Below are 13928 nucleotides of genomic sequence, written 5' to 3'. Positions count from 1 at the left end.
CCTTTCTGGCTTCAGATATCTGAAGCCCGCTGACTGACTGTAGGCCCAGCGGGTAGGCCATGGCACTGCACTCCTGTCTTCGTTGGCAATCTCTTTGTTTTGGTTGGTTTCGGGAGCACAGTCTTGAATACACCCGGTCGATCTCCTGTGGCGATGATCGACTGGCATACCGAGATCATGTTCCTGGCTGCATTGATGTCTCGATCCCACAGCGTATGGCAGCTTGCACAGCTCCGGACAAAATGTGGTTTCTCGACATCAAGATGCTCGACCTTATCGAGTCGCTTGAATTCCCGACAGTGTGAGCACACCTGGGATGTGTTGAACTCGTTCACCGAGCACACATGGATCTTGGGACTTGGTGTGGCACTCATCCAGCGCATCTCGAGCTGGGAGCGATTCCCACAATGACGCCCTTGATTCAAATCACAGAATGATCATGGCCAGCGCGCGATTGCATTGGGTAACAAAATATTTGATCAATCGTCAAAATCACGGGTGTCCCGTTTTTTTATTGGATTGACTGTAAAGATGATGTATTCGCGGCGCTCTGGGCAGCCGAACAGCCAGCGGGTTTCGGAAGTGGGTGCAGTCGGCATTGATTGACAAGCAACAAGCGATTGTGCCGAGCAGCCAGGCCAGGACACACACACAGTCGACGCAGCGCAAGGGCAATACCTGAGGGAATAGGAAAAAGATAGAAAGGGAAACGTATAATGGGATGACATGTGGGAGTATGACAGCAGCACAGCAAACGAGCCGAGGAGCCACGTGGGTTGAGGAGAAGATGTGCGGGATCATTACAAAGCCCAGAGCCCGGAAAGCACCGCCGCGATGGCAACGGTGCATGCACCCACGAGCACCGAGGACGGGAGGGCCGACGGGGCCGAGCTGGTAGAGCCGCCGTTACCAGAAACTTTGGCAACGGGGGTGGAATCGGGAAGCGAGCCGCTGTCAGTGATAGACGAGGCCGGAGGCAAGTCCGGGGGATTGATGGTCGTGCCAGAGTACACCTCGAGCTCAAACTCCTTGCTCGAGTAGATGCAAGGATCGCTGTGAGGGCAGCCAGGGACGATCTTGTGGTTCTGGTACTGCTGGTAGACCGGGAAGAAGATCTGCATGTACCGCGAGAAGATGAGGAAGCGCATCTTGCGACTGGCGGGGCCCTGGGCCATGGCAGAGCAGGTAACGTCAAGCTTGTAGTTGGCGACGGTGTCGAGGTCGCCGACCATGTAGGTGATGTTGCGCTCGACGAGGGAGTTGAAGATCCAGTCAGCGGTCGCACGCTGGGCATAGTTTGGCGGCTGGCTGGGATCGTTGACGCTAGAGAGACCGTACTTGCCGCTGTCATAGACGCTGCATGACTGGCGGGGCGGCGGCGGCACGTAGTTCTGCACAAAGTCATTCTGGGTCAAGGGACAGTTGTCCAGCGACTGGCAGATAGTGGTGGGGTCGACGTTGCTGTTGAGACGGTAGCTGTTGAGGTAGAGATAGGTGCCGGCACCGGCAACAATGTACTTGACGTTGGCATAGAGATACTCGGCGATGCCGATCTGGGTCGAGGACGCGTAGCGCAGGATGGTCTGGCCACCGGCAGAGTGGCCTGCAAAGATGTAGTAGTTGATGGATGGGAAGTTTTTCTTGGCGAGCAGGACGAGCTGGTCGATCATGTCGAAGGAATAGAGGGTGCTGTTTTGGTCGCTCGCCGTGCCGTCAAGCCAGCCGGCGCAGAAGGTCAGAGCGTTGGAGGCGACAGTCGAGTCGCCACTGCAGTAAAAGTAGGGCGTGACAAAGGCAGTCTCAAACATGATGTTTGGGAAGTTTCCAGTGACGGTGGTAAAGTCCTGGAGAGCGTTACCGCCGATGCCTGGGGTTCGGAGAGGACGTTAGCAGGCCGGTCACTACAGAAGTTGGGAGACGAGGATGCAGAAACGAAGGAAGACGACCGGTACGGCAGAGCGCCGCAGTGGAGAGAGGGAGAGAGAACATACCGTGCAGGGCAAAGACAAGGCGCTTGATTTGGGTGTTTTGGGTGCCGAGGGGCACAGAGGAGTAGAAGGGAAACTGGTAGTTGCCCTGGATGGTGACGAACGAAGCAGCATCCAGCAGTTGTCGATGTCGAGTCAGTCGAGTGCAGCAGACACAAAAGCGATGCGGGGTGTGTTTCCTCCAGAGACGAGCGCCGTACCTGGGGCAGATACTGCAGGGTTGGATCGGCAGCTGCCTGGGACAGCAGGAGGACGAGGGCGATGGCCCAGCGAAAGAGGACAGACATGGCAATTGGACAGGGACGAGGGCAGTTTGGATCTGGATCTCGATCTGGACGGAAGCGAAGGGCTATCGAGACGGGTGCTCCTGGAGACTTGCAGAGCCGAGAGCGCTGTCCAGACAGATGGCCAGCGAAGCCGAGGGCAAAGGATGTTGGACCAAAAACGCAACGAGGCGGACAGCGGCGATCGATCGCTTTTGAATGGCGAACGCACGGGGCACAGCACGGCGGGTGGCGACGCCGAGGGACACGCCACGCGCGCAAGGGCGGTGCGACAGGCGGCGGCGCCGACGCGCAGCGGTGTGGCTGCTGCATTGTGGCTGCTGAATTGTGACTGCTGCGCTGTGGCTGTTGTGTGGGTCCTCATCGGTTTTGTGGATTGTGTGGCGCTGTGTTGGGGCGGCTCGACTGTGGCCGTTGTGTGGCTGCATTGAGCACTGCCTGGTGGCGGTGGAGGGCAGATGGCCTGGGGTCGGCGCCGCTGCAAGTCCAGTGCGGTGCAGCGGATCGCATGGAGGGTTGTATAGCAGATCGCATGGAGGGTTGCATAGCAGATCGCATGGCGGAACCAGCACCAATCCTGGAATCAGACCCAGGATCGTTGTCGCTCCACGCCAGCGAGGCATACTTGCACCAGACGCGCCGGCAGAGGTGGGCTGCGTTTCCCAGGACCCAGATGGACGGTCTCGGTCAGCGCCAATGCCGATGGCGGCTGACTGAGCAGCAAGACGGGAAAGCAGATGACGCTGCGATCGTGGACAGAGGCAGGCGACGCTGTTGGTGGTGGTGGAGGAGGAGGGCAGCTAAATCAAAGTGTCGTCGCTGGGCGTGGTCGTGACATGGGCGCGTGGCTCTCGATCCGAGGCCATGTTTGCAGAATCATGACCAGGAGCAGCACATTTGCCGCTGCCGGGCGAGGAATCGCAGCGGTCCTCGCTATCGCAACCACTCGATCGATCCACCCATCCATCCATCCATCGCAGCAATCTTCACCTATCGCAACCACCCGATCCGCTGCAGCATCGGTTCCGGACACACACTCTCTCTCCTCAGGTGAGCCAATCCGCGGCGGCGGCGTCCGGATCATGTCAGTCCGACACAACCAATGACGGAGCATTCGTCACGTCGCAGAGCCCGTTTGCCACTCGTCGCCGAATCGACTTGCCAACCCGGCTGCTGTCAATACCATCGGCCTTCGTCACGCCGACCCTCGTCACAATACCTCCGTCTCGATCTCATCAATCCTCGGCTCTCTCTCTGCTGTCACTGGCAGTCGCTGGACTATTCCTCTACGGCCTCTGTCCGTGTCATTGGATATCAATCCCATCTCCGTCCCCATTTCCATTCGCCGGCACGGCCAAACTACCGGCGCTCGCTCAGACAACGTCCATCGCAGCCGTCGTCACGGACACTGCATCGGCGCCACGCCATACCCCTGATATATAGTCCGCGAGACTCGCCCTTGCATCGACGGCCGCCGCTCGTTCCTATCGGTGCTTCCGATTGTCTTCGATCCCACTTCCGCCCTCATCGGCTCTTCGGATCCGTTTCTTCGTCCCGCCCTCGCTGGTCTTCGCTCTTTTTCCTTTCTCGATCTCGACAGCGACCCATTTCCCCTCCCTGTCCTTGATCTGCCTTTGCCGGCCGTGCTCGACTTGCTCCCACAGTTCATGATGAACCCACCCAGTCCAGCGCCCGGCTCGGCCACCGATCGCTTCATGTTTGGCGACTCCGTTGTCTTTCTGAATCTGCGTGGCGATCGCTTCCGGATATCTTCCAGGCTGATCTGCCTGTTTCCCGATAGCCTACTCACGTCGCTCTTCCCCTCGGGCTACATTCCCTTCTGCTCCATCACGCCGGCCTCGCCAACTACCACGAGCAATCCTCAGGAGCGGCCTCCTGCGACCAACACTCCTCCTGGCCTCTTTCTTGATGATCCAAGCACCCTTCAGGTCGCTGCCCTGCCGACGCCAGCTCCATCCGGCGCCGAGTCTCCGTCGTCTTCCAAGTCGCCTTCGCCGGGAGGCCTCTCCTCCGATGAGAACGCCGCAAGGTCGTCCATATCCCGCTCCGCCGCGCTCCGCTGGCGCCAACACTACCCCGACAACGAGTCTGTCCTGGAGTATTCCGAAAGCGAAGCCGACTCGGATCTGTCGGCAAGCTCCGAGCCAAGTCAGGCCTGCACCCCAGCCCCCGACGAGCACGAACGTGAGTCCTTCCGCAACCCGGAGGAGGAGCTGCTCGAGGGCGCCTTTTCGGACCTCCATGAGGCGCGAATCGTCAACTCCGACCTCGACCCGACCCTGTTTCGGTACATTGCCTATGGTCTTCGCCAGGTCATTGCCGCGAACGAAGAAATCAAGAAGGCCCTGGAGGAGGAGCACAAGAAGGCCCTTGACATGGTGCGTCGCAGCTTGACGACCCGCTCCGGACGCCGTCGTTCTGCCGGTGGATCGCGCACGGCCTCCAGACGATCCTCTCGGGCCGGGATCAACACCGCCCCGCCTTCCACCAGCGCTGCTCCGGTTGTTGATGATGCCCACGAGCAGCCTCCCAAGGAGGGCCCCGTGCAGCCTGATGAACTTGCAGCGGCCTTAAGCGCCGGGAACGGCCCCTCCCTGGAGCCGGCTACTGCCGAGTCCATTCGAAGCAGCGTGAGTAGCCTGTTGTCTCTGGTACAAAGCGATCCAGTTGGCCCGGTGCACTGTAACAGCGACCGGCCCTTGAATCGACTGAGACTTTGATCTTCATGAAGCCTGGTGGGGCCTCTGGGTGTGGTGTAAAGGGCCTATGCATCACACGGCAGCCGACAAAGCGGGGCCGATCGTGGCTCGTACTTCTCACGGACGACCTGACTCACATCTTCGCTTGCTGATTTCATAGTCAATCCTCACCGAAGCAGCCCAGACTGCACAGGCAGATCCAAGCGCATGCATGCTGCCCCAAGAAAACCCGCCATCCGCTGACGAGGCCCCTCAAATCCGCAACTCAACGATGGAGCGCTTTCCAGCCGAGCCAGCGGCTGCGCCGAAACGGTCGGACCTGGTGACTCAGTTTGGAATCACCCGGCGTATTTCGGCTGCCAAAAGTGCGATCGTATCGTACATCTCCCAACGGTTCCCACATGCGTACACGATCTCTGATCTCAGCGCAAATGAAATCACACCCGTGTCCGTGGTTGGGCCGTCTATTGCTGATGTGCCGGCCACAACCACAAGCGTCCTCACTGGAGCCATCCACGCCGAGCCCGCTGCTCTCCCGCCGCCCAGGCCGCTTGAGAGCATGGTCGAGATAGCGCCCACTCGCCCGCCACACCCGATCCAGTATCTCCTGGTCCTGCGCGAGGACATTGAGTTCTACGCGATCCCCAAGAACGCGCAAGACTACCTGCCACGACAGAGTACCGAGTCCGACCAGCCTCGCTCCGCGCAACGTCGCAAGAGTCGCCGCAATTCGCTTCCAGAGCATGGTCTGTCCAGCATTTTCTCGACTCTTGGCAAGCAGAGCAGCAAAGGCAAGGCAAAGTCGCTGCCCGAGACTCACGACCACAGCATCGAAAAGCTGCAGCGTCATTTGATCAAGAACGAGTGCTTCAAGATCCTGAAGAGCCGCAAGGTCATCTTCCCGTCGCCGCTCGATAGCTCTAAGGACGGGTGCAGAGAGTCCCCAAGGCCCCCGAGCGCCGATTTTGAGCCACATTCTCTCGACGATGGCCGTTCATGCGAGCCCATGCTGCTGCCGCCTCGCTCGCTGAGCCTCCAGGCTCCCGGGCCGCTACAGTCTGCCGAGCTTGAGCCTCAGTGCTCTCAAACCCCCACACCGAGCACTCAAACGCCAAACTCACCGCGCTGGGATGGTACCTCGGAAGCAGAGGCCCGGACTTGTGAGCATAACAGACAGCTCCTCGATATCGAAAAGATCCTCAAGTGCCACGCATACTGTGACAGCAGCGCCGTGTGGCCCTATCGCGAGTCTCTCAGGTCCGACTCGTACCAGCTGGTCAGCATTGCCATTCTCAACATGAAAGAGAAACGAGATCCCAGCGTGCCCGAGTGCATCAGCAGCTCGATCCCGGAGCACGAGCATGAGCACGAGCATGGGCGCCCGCACGAACGCGAGCCGATGCGAACAACATCGCTTTCGAGGTCCAAGGTGTCCTTTGGCGCCTGCGACTCATCTGCGTGTGCTCAGAAACCGGACAGCAGCGCACTCGGCAGCGACCCGGCTGCCGGCGCTGCCTCTCAAAAGGGCACCAAGGCCTCAGACAATCCCGGAGGACTCGCCTCCAGCATTCTGGTTCAGGCTCAAGAGGGTTCGATCGTACCCAATACGTCCGGATTCGAATATTGCATGAAAGGAAGGCAGCCCTTCCGCAAGTCATGGTGGGATGTGGAGCACGTTCAGATTCGCTTGCCGCCGCCGTCCTTTGGCCCGCTCGACCACAAAGCCGTTGCTGAGCCCGCTGGCGATCTACATGACGGCGCAACAGGGTCGAGCTGCTCAGTCAAGGGCCACCGAGACGAGCCGGGACACACGTCCAAGGAACTCCTCGACCAGGTTCAGGCCATGCTGTCTGAAGCAGCCCAGGAGGCACCAGCGGCGAAGGATCTGAGACGAGCCGGCAGCTCCAAGAGCTCGACGCATCGAACTCAGAGATCCGAGGAGCACGCTGCCATTGGCGAGCAGCCGGACCAGAGCACGGGGCAGAAACCGCGGGCTGTTATGCGCCGATCAACGCTCTTTGGTCGGCCATCGGAAATACCCACGACGCACCCGGAATCGCTCACTGAGCCCGTTGTGGACGTCAAGCTGTGGACACACAGAACGTGGTCGTTCGAGTTTGTTGCTGTCTGAAGGGCTTCCCTCCCGCTTGCCCGAAGTTGATCAAAAGACGCGATGATTGCCAAACTGTACTTTATCACTGCATGGTTCTGTTCCGCTGTTCTGTTTTGTTTTGTTCTATTGTATGGGTGCGAGATTATCAGGAGCGATGACTGCTCGTTGCACGGCGTATTGAATAACAATGAGACGTATTGGTTATTTCGGACAAAAACCATGCCATCGTTGGATCGGACCATTCACTCGGCTGGGAACGACCAAGTTACAAGAGTCATTGCTTTGGGTGTCTGTCTCATGCTGTTAGTGTGTGGGCATATCCACGACATTTTATCGATCGAGTCTGATACAACAGTGCAAGCGTCGATGGGCACTATTACGGAAGACTTGGTAAGCTCTGTCCATGGATGATTTCTACCCCGAGCCACCGCGGGCTCGATCGATCAAGTGAGTGAGTGAGTGAGCGGAAGCGAGAAGCGTTCTGTATTTCCTTATCATCAACAGTAGACTATTGTGCACCTTTATTCAGTATACATGGTTGTGGAGCTTGCGTTGCCTGCAACGACGAAGCGACAGAGCCACTGGGACCGGACAGGTGCCGAGGGCTTGATCTAGTGGCGTGTAGTATAGTGTTGGGTGGTGGGTGATATGGTTGGAAGAGGAGATCCTGGCAATCACCGCAGGCCCCAAGTCGTGAGTACCTTATCGTGAATCGCTGCGGGCCGCAGCCGTCACGGTGCCGTACTGGTATGCTGATGGGAACCGCTGTCGAGGCAATGAGCGGCGTCGCAACGAGCCTCCAAACTGCATACTTCCGGTTCGCTTTCCCACGTCAGCGGCCGTGACCCGGCAGGGCCAGGCGCTGAGAGCGATACAGGAGCGAGATGACCCGCCCACCCCCACAAACGCATCTGGATTAGCAAGCGAATCATGGCAGACCAGAACAAGCCAGAGCAGACCAGAGCAGGCCATGGTGGCGCGATGCAGCAACGTACCTCATGGCTATCACGGCGAGGTTCAGCGTCGACATCAATGGCACAAACAACAGCCACAGGGCAGAAACGACCTCGTCAATGGTCGTGTTCGGGCCGATCATATCCGTGCTCCAGAGACCGTAGACGAGGTCAAAGACGCAGATGGATCCAATGACGACAATGTGGGAGATCACAAAGCCCTTGAGGCAGGCAACGTCCCGGCGGCCCCGCTTCATGCGCTGCACATGCGCTCGCAGCGGGTTCAGCTGGTGGCTCTCGGAATCGCCGCGGAAGAGCTGTCCAAGGTCGGACTGGGCGTCGTCGAGCTGCTCCTCCAGGATGACGATGCACTGCTGGCCCCAATACATCCACACGACCATCAGCAGGAGCCACACGCTCATGGCGCCGAACGAGTGGGCCCGCTGGATCCAGTCGGCACTGGCGGGCTGCGAGGTGTCTTGGTAGTAGGCGGCCACGATGCCCAGCGGCAGACTGAAGAGGATTGGCGTGATGATCAGGACGATGGCGAGGATGTCGATCAGCAGCGGGCTCTTGGGCGAGCCGTCGATGTTGGAGTAGTTCCATTTGAACGAGTCAGGGATCGAGTGGTACCTGTGAGGCGAGGCCGAGACGACAGGCCGGGTCAGACGGAGCGGCGTGGCGATTGTGGTGGTGATAGTGGTGGTGATGGTGGTAGTGGTGGTGGTGGTGGTGATGGTGGTGGTGGTGGTGGCAAACACCAATAGCAATGCAGCACCATGTCTGGCGATGGCGAGGAATGAAGGCCAGACAACGGACGGATGGATGGAGACTATCAAGCAGGGCTGGAGGGGACTCTCCGGGTTGCTTATTGGGGTTTGTCAGGCTGCACTTACATTCCAACGAGATAGAGCACCAGTGCATAGAATAGAAAGATCCACGAGAGAGAGTTCTGCAGACGAATAGGGTTGGTATCGTCTCGTATCGAGCAGCACATGCAAGGCCCGATGGCATATAGCAATGGCAGATGCAATGTCGACAACACCGGTCGGACACCTACCACGGACTCGACAATGATGAGGATGGATGTCAACCCGCCCAGGACGACGGAGCCGTGGATGACCCGCATGGCGCAGAACAGGACCATGAAGACCAGGTACCACTCGGTCGGGCGAACGGGCAGGGAGCCTGGGATGCGCATGTCGAGCAGGCGCTGCGATTTGTATACGAGCCGGTGCAGGAGGATGCCGCCGGCAAAGAGCCAGTTTGCAGCATTGAGTGCGATGCTGGCGAGATAGAGCGACGCTGCGATGGGGTTGTTGGCGGTGCAGGGGAGTGCCTGGACCCGCCAGTCGCAGAGGCCCGGGGACAGCGAGTTGTTCATTATAGAAGGCCAGACACTGCGGGGACTTGGACAGGGCGATGAACAGGACGATGGACAGGATGATGGACAGGAGAGAAGATACTTGCACGGATTGCTGGGCGGTGCTCGAGACAGGCAAGCGCCCGTTGAGGCAGCGGCCTTGTCGGGTGGGGGCATTGCTGGGCATTGATGGGCATTGATCGTGCTATTCCTGGCCTCTCATCCAATTCGATCCCCTGTGACACGTTTTTTTTTTCTTTTTTGTTGCTGGCTTGGTTGAGTCGCCGGGCCTTCGTTCGCATCCGCTTGACTCTCTGTTCGGATCGACCAGCATCGAGGAACCATCTCGGCCACTCCACCACACCCAGTTCGACAGCAGACCCGCCGCCTCCCGCTATGGCCTCCCCACCCGCCAACTTTACTCCGTTCTGCGACGGCGTCGACCTGATCTTTGCTCGCTGGCCGGCCCTGCAGTTTGTGCTGGAGCAGCAAATCAGCGGCCCTGCGACCAACGAGCAGGCCGCAACGATGGTGCAGTTCACCAAGGACTTTTTCCTCAAGTATGGCACCGACGTCGAGGCGTACGAGCTCGGCGACAACTTCACCGGCTATTTTGACGAGATCTTTGATGCCGATCTTGAGGACGGCAGCGGCGAGCAAGTCGGCAAGGCGCTGGTCCAACTCTACCAGGACGTGGTTGTCCTCGGACGGCTCGAGATTGTCGATTTCCTGAGAGAAAAGGTCCGGACGCAGCAGCGCACACCCAAGCAAGTGGTGGGCGACAACAACGAAGTCGACAGCGACGAGGCTGGCGACGACGACAACGGTAACGACGACGATGAAGGCAACGGTGCTGGAGCCGACGGCATGGATATCGACCAAGATGGCTCTGGCTCTGGCTCTGGCTCGAACGGCGGCGCTGGCGGCTCCTCAGGACGGCCAGAGCCCCAAGGGCCCATCGTCGACGAAGACGGCTTTGAGCTCGTGCAAAAGGGCCGCCGCCGCCGCTAAATGCGGCCGCCTTTGGCTTGAGGCAGAGTTTGTCTGCGATCCACTGCCGATCCGCTGCTGCCAGGCCTGGATCGGCCTTCTGGGTCTTGATCGATCGGACTCTGCGCATACATGTCCGCCCATCTCAATGCACGGATGTTGCTCGCTGATGGACGCCAGAGGACGCCAGGATGTGTACTCGCTGCTCTTGCCTCTGCCCATGGCGCCGCCCTGCTTTCGTTCGCCTGGAGACTGTCTCGGGTGTTTCCCGCTGGTTTTGTCTGTCTGTCTATCTATCTGTCTGTCTGGCCGCTGTTCTGTTTGCGTCTGCACTCATGTTTCGACCGCCTCGCTGCCCTCGAATGAAGACTATTGCGCCTGTTGCGCGCATGTTGGCTTGGAACATGGTGCTCTTTCTCTGCGAGCGAGACAGCGGACCGAGAGCCGCGACGGTGGACCGAGATGGCTTTCGCCCGACTTGCTCTGGGTCGTCTCTGGCATCTTGGACATCTGTCATCGAAAGCTGGGGTATAACCACCAGCACCAAGACGTCGCCCATCGGATATGTTCTTTCTGCGTTGCATGCATCCGCGGCGCTCGCCTCTTGGCCCTGGCCTCTGGCGATCGTTTAGCACCGGCGCAGGACCCTCGACAGATGCACCGTCGGCATCGCTCCTGCAGCGACTGATCCGAAACAAGCACCTGGCCAAATATGCCGAGCAGTTCCGGGCCGCGCCGGGGTCGCATCTGGTGTCGTTCCTGGTCCTGCACGAACTCACGGCGATCGCACCCCTGCCGCTGCTGTACTTTGGGCTGAGCTACTTTGACATCCAAATCCCGTTTCCGGAGGAGATCCTGGCCGAGGGCAACCGACGCATGACCCGGCTGCTGCAACTGGCGGGAGCGCCGGTGTCGCTCAGGGACGACTCGCAGATGATGCTGCATCTGGTGACGTCGTATGCCCTCGTCAAGGCAGCGATGCCACTCCGTCTGGGCCTCTCGGTGTTTCTGACGCCGTACTTTGCAAGGTAGGAGGCGGGAGGCGCTGTTGGTGGGTGCTGGGTGCTGGATCGCCGATACAGCGGTTCTCGGTCCAAGCGAGGGCCGCACCCAAAGGACCAAAGGACCAGAGAGCCAAATCCCCAAGGTGTCAAAGCACAGCCGATCGGGCCCTGGTCTGGCTTCTCCTCTTCCCCAAGCAATCGCGATCGGCTGTGCTTTTGGGGCTGTGACTCTGCTGGCTCATGGGGATCGATCGATGGCCGCAGACCCGCTGGCAGGGAGTGGGTGCCTGCGTCGGCCGATTCCGGAAGACGAGATCTTATCGATGCAGCAGCAACGGCAACAACAACAACAACAGCAGCAGCAACAACAGCAGCAGCAACAGCAGCAATCACAGCCACAGCAACAGCTAGCCTGCGGGACTGTGTGCTCCCTGGCACCGAAATCCAGGAAGGCCGCCACAGGATGACGGATTGCAGGTCGACGGTGACGGGCGTTGGACATTCATCACGACGGCCGCGGCGAGTCCACGCAGCCGGGGGGTGGATATCGCTGGGGAGGACGGGCAGGCGAGTGCCACTCGGCAGACCAGCGGTGGTGAGGGCGGGCCGCAAGCGAGGGTCTGGTGGCCGGATTGCAAAGGCTGACCCACATCCCCTCATCCGGCGTCATGGCGACCCACACGCGATGCGCCGTTACCGCCCGTGCAGATTTGCGGTCCTGCCTCTGACCAACGCCATGAAGCGCCTGCTGCCGGCCCGGGCGACCAAGTAGATGTGGCTCTGGGCAGGCGACCGCAACGAAAATGGGCAGGCGACCACGGCGAAAACAAGCTTGCCGACACAAGCTGGTCTGCAGACAACCGGCGAAAACAAGCGAGCCGATCACGACGCCCTCAGCGTCGACCAATACATGAAGCGACACGACGAAAGTAATGCATCCGGGCACATGCCGCCTTTGTCGTCAGGCCGGGTGAGGCTGTGGGAGGGATGCCCACCGGGTGGTCTCTGACAATGGTTGCCGGCGAGTGGTGTGTGGTTGCGTGCATGCATGCAGAGGGACGTGGCCGTGGGAAGGGCCCTGGCATTGGCGACATGGTGTGTCCTGGGACCTGCAGCAGCGAGGGGGAAATGCGACGGATGTGGGTCTTGGCCATCGGGGGCAGCTCGCGAGTCTTCACCCCGCCGATCACCAAGCATCTCGCACGCAATGCCCGACGTCGCGGGGATTGCACCATCGCGCGGGCTTGCTGACATTTGCGCCGGCCGGATCTCGATCTGGGCGGTCCTTTGCACCATCCCCGCCAGCGACATGAGCCGGCCGGCAGGAAGCAGGGCCTTCCGAGGGCCCAGGACGACATGCAGACGGCGCCGGGGAGGGCGCTGAAGGTGTCAGGGCGCAAGGTCCGAGAGGGGCGAGGCGAGGGCGGGGGCGAGGGCGCGGCGAGAAGGCCGATGTTGGCGTGAACGCACGGGACCGAGACGCAGCGAGACGCACCGAGAGCGCACCGAGAACGCACCGAGACGCGCACAACTTTGATGCAGCGCGCTGTGTCGACCCTTGTTGACGGGCCATGACGCAAAACGCCCGTGCGGAGCGCGTCTGCCATTGTCGCAGTCGGGGATCGCGGTTTTGGCGCTTGGAACCACTCGGCTCGCAGTCGCTGACACAGACACAGCGCAGACACCTCACAGACACAATTCAGACACCTCACAGACACCTCACAGACACTGCGCCCCGCCCTCCCGTCCCCCACCGCCACCCCCCGGCCATCACATGCCGGTGCGCAGCCCGTCCCATGTCCGCCCGCCCTTCCGATTCGCTGCGCGGAAGGCGTCATCCGACCGCCTTTGCGTCGCCTTGAGCCGTCCTGACATGCCCGGCGTCCACGTCGGCTCGCGCGGCTCCCCCCCGGTCCTGCATCTCTGGTTGCGCGGCCTATAAAGCCGGCTCTCTGCCGCCATGTGCTCCATCTGCTCTGTACACCTCAGCCCCTCATCCGCCTCCAAGCCAAGCTCCTCAGCTGCACACCAGCTCCTCAAGCGCACGCCCCTCTTCTCAGCCTCGTTCGGCTTCCCGACCCAAACTCCCCCATCTTCATCATGTCGTCCACCCACCTGTATCTCCAGACCGAGAACGACTTTGGCTCCAGCGTTCCCACGACCTTTGTCACCACCGCCATCCCCCCCAGCGAGGTCCGTCAGAAGGAAGTCTCTAGCACCATCCCCTCTGGTGTCAAGTCGGCCCCGTCGATCCCCAAGAAGCGGCTATCCTTTGCTACCCGCGGCCGTACCATGGACGCCTACAAGGAGCACAGCCAGTACAGCGCACACCTGTCGATGTAATCAACCTTTTCCGAGTCCTTCCGAGTCCTGCGGCTTGCCCCGGCCCTTCCCAACAACCCTGTCTCAAGTTTGCCTCCCGTCTTGCCGCGTCGATCTGCCTCCGAGATCCTTCTGGTTTCCCCAAGCCCTGTCCCGTTTGCTGAGCCCCCCATATCAGCCAGCTCCAACCA

The 13928-nt window shown here is 60.2% G+C and overlaps 5 protein-coding genes across 5 annotated transcripts; 3 read left to right on the top strand and 2 right to left on the bottom strand.

The window, feature by feature from the left end:
• Positions 1 to 474: 474 nt before the first annotated feature.
• On the bottom strand, positions 475 to 2434 carry BJ171DRAFT_488901 (uncharacterized protein). The gene is made up of 3 exons (XM_053109418.1): positions 2189 to 2434; positions 1992 to 2076; positions 475 to 1867 (listed from the first exon to the last, which is right to left on the bottom strand). Exons 1-3 carry the CDS (start codon positions 2273 to 2275, stop codon positions 801 to 803), a joined length of 1239 nt encoding a protein of 412 aa, XP_052970517.1. The 5' UTR covers positions 2276 to 2434; the 3' UTR covers positions 475 to 800.
• Positions 2435 to 3942: 1508 nt separating this feature from the next.
• Positions 3943 to 7123, top strand: BJ171DRAFT_577539 (uncharacterized protein; the record flags this gene model as incomplete). The annotated part of the gene is made up of 2 exons (XM_053113818.1): positions 3943 to 4923; positions 5153 to 7123. The coding sequence occupies 2 exons, from the start codon at positions 3943 to 3945 to the stop codon at positions 7121 to 7123; spliced, it is 2952 nt and encodes a 983-aa protein (XP_052970516.1).
• A 385-nt stretch (positions 7124 to 7508) lies between these two features.
• Positions 7509 to 9648, bottom strand: BJ171DRAFT_488898 (uncharacterized protein). The gene is made up of 4 exons (XM_053109417.1): positions 9119 to 9648; positions 8955 to 9010; positions 8101 to 8691; positions 7509 to 7967 (listed from the first exon to the last, which is right to left on the bottom strand). The coding sequence occupies exons 1-4, from the start codon at positions 9596 to 9598 to the stop codon at positions 7808 to 7810; spliced, it is 1287 nt and encodes a 428-aa protein (XP_052970515.1). The 5' UTR covers positions 9599 to 9648; the 3' UTR covers positions 7509 to 7807.
• On the top strand, positions 9592 to 10836 carry BJ171DRAFT_488897 (uncharacterized protein). Its single transcript, XM_053109416.1, has one exon. It carries the CDS (start codon positions 9611 to 9613, stop codon positions 10430 to 10432), a length of 822 nt encoding a protein of 273 aa, XP_052970514.1. The 5' UTR covers positions 9592 to 9610; the 3' UTR covers positions 10433 to 10836.
• On the top strand, positions 10837 to 12349 carry BJ171DRAFT_488896 (uncharacterized protein). The gene is made up of 2 exons (XM_053109415.1): positions 10837 to 11439; positions 12124 to 12349. The coding sequence occupies exons 1-2, from the start codon at positions 10976 to 10978 to the stop codon at positions 12185 to 12187; spliced, it is 528 nt and encodes a 175-aa protein (XP_052970513.1). The 5' UTR covers positions 10837 to 10975; the 3' UTR covers positions 12188 to 12349.
• The last annotated feature ends 1579 nt before the right edge of the window (positions 12350 to 13928 follow it).

The sequence above is a fragment of the Polychytrium aggregatum genome (genome assembly GCF_025602895.1).
Source record: "Polychytrium aggregatum strain JEL109 chromosome Unknown BJ171scaffold_4, whole genome shotgun sequence".
NCBI lineage: Eukaryota > Fungi > Chytridiomycota > Chytridiomycetes > Polychytriales > Polychytrium > Polychytrium aggregatum.
The sequence above is the reverse complement of the archived record's forward strand: the minus strand, read 5'-3'. Positions and strand labels throughout refer to the sequence as shown.

Bases quoted from the DNA above. Each gene is read 5' to 3' on its own strand.
- BJ171DRAFT_488901 (XM_053109418.1), bottom strand. From the start codon at position 2,275: ATGTCTGTCCTCTTTCGCTGGGCCATCGCCCTCGTCCTCCTGCTGTCC. The intron at 2,077-2,188 runs GTACGGCGCTCG...GTCACCATCCAG, and splicing joins CCCTGCAGTATCTGCCCCAG to GGCAACTACCAGTTTCCCTT. The intron at 1,868-1,991 runs GTATGTTCTCTC...TCCGAACCCCAG, and splicing joins CCTTGTCTTTGCCCTGCACG to GCATCGGCGGTAACGCTCTC.
- BJ171DRAFT_488898 (XM_053109417.1), bottom strand. From the start codon at position 9,598: ATGCCCCCACCCGACAAGGCCGCTGCCTCAACGGGCGCTTGCCTGTCT. The intron at 9,011-9,118 runs GTAGGTGTCCGA...ATTCGTCTGCAG, and splicing joins TCATCATTGTCGAGTCCGTG to AACTCTCTCTCGTGGATCTT. The intron at 8,692-8,954 runs GTAAGTGCAGCC...CTCGCCTCACAG, and splicing joins GTGCTCTATCTCGTTGGAAT to GTACCACTCGATCCCTGACT.
- BJ171DRAFT_488897 (XM_053109416.1), top strand. From the start codon at position 9,611: ATGGGCATTGATCGTGCTATTCCTGGCCTCTCATCCAATTCGATCCCC.
- BJ171DRAFT_488896 (XM_053109415.1), top strand. From the start codon at position 10,976: ATGTTCTTTCTGCGTTGCATGCATCCGCGGCGCTCGCCTCTTGGCCCT. The intron at 11,440-12,123 runs GTAGGAGGCGGG...CCGCCCGTGCAG, and splicing joins CTGACGCCGTACTTTGCAAG to ATTTGCGGTCCTGCCTCTGA.